The following is a 4,625-nucleotide window of genomic DNA, read 5'->3' on the forward strand; positions in this document are numbered from 1 at the left end:
AAATCAGGGGCATAGTCAAGTCAGGTGTTCCTGTGCCCCCTCCCAGAGCTGGTCGAAGCTTCTGATACCGAGCTGGGCCCAATCTGTGCCTCTTCATTGAGCCAATCCAAGCACTCGTCAGACAAAGTATAACTGAAAGTGGGAGCAGGGGCCAGGAGTTCTCTCGTCCTCCATGCTGTGGCATATCGGGCAAGCTGTGCACCTCGAACTGGGAAGGCAGCCGGATACTCTATCCCCTCTGGCGGGCAAGTCTGATCATGACCGAACTGGCGTTGGAACCGGAACGAAAAGTAGAATACACAGTGAGTCAGACCAACCAACTGGATCCCGGTCTGCCGGAACATGCTACAGCTCATTGCTGGGAGATTGAGCCAAGGGCAGCGCCAGGCGATGCGATCTGTAGACAAATTGCACATCCAGTTGAACCACCATCCCTCATCAAGGGCATCGACTAGGCGTTGTCGAAAGAAATAGCCGCGAGCTGAGTAGGCTGGGCAAGAGTCCACAACCTGCAATTTATCCATCAACCATACCTGGGAAGGGATAAAAAATGAGAGAATGAAGAATAGAGAGATGTACGATGAGAGAAAAGTAAGACAAGGATTTTGTGAGAAAAACCTAGCCTGAGGGTCGAGTGATGTGAGCAATACATATGTGAGATTGGGTGGGAAACATTACCTGCAACGGCAGTGGACTCCACGCAAATCTGGTCGTCTCCCGGCGATGGAAAGCATCCAAGCCCATCAGCGTCTCAGTCAGTGTCATTGCAATACAACTTTTTCCATCCTTCAAGCCTTGAGCAACTTCAATCAGGCGAATGCTAGATCCACCAAAGCCTGACGCAAGCAGAAAGTGAGATAGCATACACAAGCAAAGGGCATGTTGTCGGAAACCTTGCCAATGATGGTCGCCACGGTCACCGGCATCAAAAAAGCGATAAATCAATCCGAGGATGTCCAGTTCCCCATTACAGATCAGAGACTGAGCGTCATGCGTGGTGAGTCCACACATCCGCCCTAAAGCTTGGGCGTGACCAAAGCGAAACTGAGGCAAGATCTCTTCATAACTTTCAGATTCCATCAAAGCTTGAAAATCTTCGAAAGTTGGACATACATCTTGCCTACCGAAGCTAAAGACATGTGTTACCGGGTTCCAAAACCTTGCCACGGCATGAAGGAAGGGAAGGTGTAGCGAAGTACAGCTCAGCATGAATAGTGCATTCAAGCCGAAGCCCGGAAGTTCAACTTTTCCGAGCCGTCTAAAGAAGCAATCCAAGCTGTGAGATTTTCGATGAGAAACGCTTCTATTTTGGTGCAAAACTAAGATGAAATGAATGAGCCACGGAGCTAAGACCTTTAAAGGGGATAAGGCACTGTTCGGGGGGACACGTGTCGAAAAACTGGTGGTTGCTGAGCTAACTGGCCGGCCGGCCACCTTTTCTAGTAGGCCGGCCACCCCTCTCCCCTCAAATGCAAAAAGCTAGTCGAGCAGCTCCCAAAGGTAGCCGGCCAGGCTGCAATCTGTGTATTTGGTCCTGTTTTGCCCTTTGGAAGAAAGTCCTTAGCATTTCCATGCATCGGGAGTGTCGAAGGCCTCCATTTCCCTCTGTTTCGGATGCGTTCCGTCACCCAGATCGTCCGAAATGTACTTTGTTTATAGAGTTGGTGTTTGGTCTTGCTTATCAAGTTGTTGTTTTGCTTATCGAGTTGTTGTTTTCTTGGTCGAACTGTTTCGTTTACTGAGTCTTGTTTATCGAGTCGCCGAGTTTTGTGCATTTGAGTTATTACTCTTTGTTTATCAATTTTGTTGTGTTTTACTTATCGAGTTGTAACTTGCTAAGGTTTTGTTGTTTCTTAGTAAGTTAGGTTGTTTAGTTTGTCGTGTCGGTTCACTACCTGACTTGGCAAATACACAATGCACATTTACCGTTCAATCTTGTTTTTGTGCAAAATGACGCGATGCGATGCTGAGAATATAAAGTACAACACTTTTTCAAAAAGCTGTTTCATTCCATCATGCTTCTTTTGTTACAACATTTTACAACAAATGTACAAGTTTTACAGAGAATAAAACTGCCTAATAATGTACAATGTGCTACAACTATTAGTAAAAAGGTAAGTAAAGTAGGAAACAACTGCACCATTGCTCTCAAGAGCAGGAATAAGAGGCCCTCTTCGTCCTCTTCTGTGGAACAGGCTCTGCACCACCGGCACCATCTGAGTCGGAACTGTCATCCTCAGGATCCTCCTCAGCCTCCCCTCCACTCCCGGAACCAGGGTCGGAACCCTCCTCTTTGTCAGCAGATGGCAGATGTCTCTTACTGACGATCTGCAGCCTCCTCCTCCTCCTCGTCCTCATCGGGCTCCTCCTCTACGATATGTGCTCTGCGTCTGCAGGATGACCCCCCTCTCCCGACCCCGCGAGAAGGCCTAGATGGCCCGGCTCCCCGAGAAGGTCGAGAAGGCCTGGATGGCCCGGTCTGTGGCTGATATACTGGAGGCATCTGAAAATAAAACGTGCAGTTTGAATACATCAGCTCAAATGTGTGTATCAGATACAGATGCAAGCAAACTAAATGAAATGAGGGTGCATGCAGATGCAGTATATGAATGTGGTGTGTGTCAGATGTGCTCTACACAGGCAACCTACCAATGCAGTGAAATGATCAAGTTTAGTATGTCATCGGAAGTATGATAAATGCGAGAAAATTAAAGAGTACCTGGACACCCATGATGGACAACTGTGCCTCTCTCCGTAAGACCATGCCCTCGAGTGCGGCCATCATCCCGAGCATCTCATCTATATACTCGACTGGAGGCTGCAGATACAAATGCAAAATATCAGTAAAGGAATGAATGTCCAAGTATCTGAGTGATAAATCAAAGCTATAAAGCATACCAGCGGCGAATCAGGATCTCTGACATATCTGTGGTCAGACATGGGAGGCTCTATCGGAATTGAGTAGGGAGTCCCGAATCGCCATCCCGTCAGCTCGGTCGGCATGTCTGGCCACCCAGGATGATGATGAGTCGGAGGAATCGGGGGAACCAATCCACCCCCACCTCTGGATGTACCAGCCCTGCTAGTGGAAGGGACGTCCGCGGCCTGAGCCCGGGCCGATGAGGGCATACCAGCGGATCTCCTCGTCGGGGTACGGACTCCCGTCAACGAAGGCATCAAGTATGTGTGAGGATAAGTCGCATACTCTCCCTGCTCCAGATGAAGAAATGCATCAATACCCAACCTGGCATTGACAACACCCTGGGGAGGGAGCCTATCAGCAGTCCGCATGTCATCTGGGGGTGCTGAGGGAACGTCCTGAACAGGGTAGCCCCATGTTTGGCGCAGGAAGCGCTCCCCTAAAAACCAGGCCCTGCCAGCCGGCCCCTCTAACAGGATCCTGTACCGAGAGGAACCCCAGGCTCCGGAAAACTGGAATCGGAGGTCACTACCCAAAGGCGCCCAAGGCTGCCATGCGATCTGCGGGTAACCAACACATAAGCTTATCAGAAATCGTAAATGCGCAAGATAAATCAAAGATTGGAAACATGAAGAACCGAGAGTTCTGCAATACCTCTGATGGCCGTACTGTGTCAAAGTACTGCCGTAGATAGAGAAGAGACTCCCGAGGTCTCGGCCGGTACGGGCCCTCAAATACTAGCGAGTAAGGGGTCATGGGAGGCATCAGCACCTCGAGCTCCGGGGCTAGTGTCAGGAAGTACGCATAGATCCATAGCTGTGGAAAACAGGGCAGTAGCCATCAGAATACAAAATGCTGAGTGCAAATTGTAAATACAGAATGCTGAGGGCAGAATACAGAGATACAAAATGTAAAGTGTACCGTGTGTGCAATGTACAGAGAATGAAAGAAGAAATGTAAATCAAAGGGGGCAGAAAGTACCTCCCAGGCTCTCCAATAACCGCCAAGTATGTTCCCCCGTCCGCGGGAGGTCGCGCTCATATAGCAATAAAGAGTGGCCAGGCTGGCGCCATCCCAATCATACCGCCGGACCTGTGATAGGTCCACAAGGGCACTCAAGAGATAAAGTCCGACAGTGTTCCCCCTATCGGCAAATAGAGTGGTCCCGAAGAGGAACATCAGAAATTCGCGGGTATACTGGGCTACCTCCTCAGGAGTCTCAGGCTCTATCTCCACTCTCCGGAAATAGGAGGAAAACCAAGTATATCGGACCCTGTTCGAAGATCTGTCAACTGGCGGGCGAGCTCCCAACAAGTAGATCCAGGCAGCCTCCCATTGGCCCATGTCCTCATCATATGGGATCGCCCAGCCTCCCATATCAAGGCCGGTCAATACGGCGAAGTCAAATGGGGTCATAGTCATGTCCCCAGTGGCAGAGAAATGAAAGGAGTTGGTGGTGTCCCACCATCTCTCCACTAAAGCACCCATCAGTGTCCTACTAGTCGGACAACGAGATATCCCAGAGCAGAAGGGCCCAAACCCTGCCAAGTCAACCAAATCCCGAACAGCCTCCGGAAGCTCAGCATACCACTCTCTAGCCGTAATAGAGCCATATCCTCGTGCTATACGGGAGGTCACCTGTATTCAGAATGAATACATACGTTCAGTCTCAAAATGAAATAAATGAGCTGTGTGCAAATGAAAT

The 4,625-nt window shown here is 49.6% G+C and overlaps 1 protein-coding gene across 1 annotated transcript; it reads right to left on the reverse strand.

Moving 5' to 3' along the window:
• Positions 1 to 2,100: 2,100 nt before the first annotated feature.
• On the reverse strand, positions 2,101 to 3,777 carry LOC145823360 (uncharacterized). Its single transcript, XM_082922913.1, has 4 exons — positions 3,575 to 3,777; positions 2,899 to 3,480; positions 2,720 to 2,818; positions 2,101 to 2,503 (listed from the first exon to the last, which is right to left on the reverse strand). The coding sequence occupies exons 1-4, from the start codon at positions 3,683 to 3,685 to the stop codon at positions 2,318 to 2,320; spliced, it is 978 nt and encodes a 325-aa protein (XP_082779039.1). The 5' UTR covers positions 3,686 to 3,777; the 3' UTR covers positions 2,101 to 2,317.
• Between the last annotated feature and the right edge of the window lie 848 nt (positions 3,778 to 4,625).

The sequence above is a fragment of the Camellia sinensis genome, chromosome 4 (genome assembly GCF_055761805.1).
Source record: "Camellia sinensis isolate YWXY chromosome 4, ASM5576180v1, whole genome shotgun sequence".
Taxonomy (NCBI): Eukaryota; Viridiplantae; Streptophyta; class Magnoliopsida; order Ericales; family Theaceae; genus Camellia; species Camellia sinensis.

Excerpts from the sequence above, each read along its gene's own strand:
- LOC145823360 (XM_082922913.1), bottom strand. The coding sequence starts at position 3,685 with ATGCCTCCCATGACCCCTTACTCGCTAGTATTTGAGGGCCCGTACCGG. Across the intron at positions 2,819-2,898 it reads GAGATCCTGATTCGCCGCTG|CCTCCAGTCGAGTATATAGA; the intron begins GTATGCTTTATA and ends TTGTATCTGCAG. Across the intron at positions 2,504-2,719 it reads TGTCCATCATGGGTGTCCAG|ATGCCTCCAGTATATCAGCC; the intron begins GTACTCTTTAAT and ends TTTTATTTTCAG.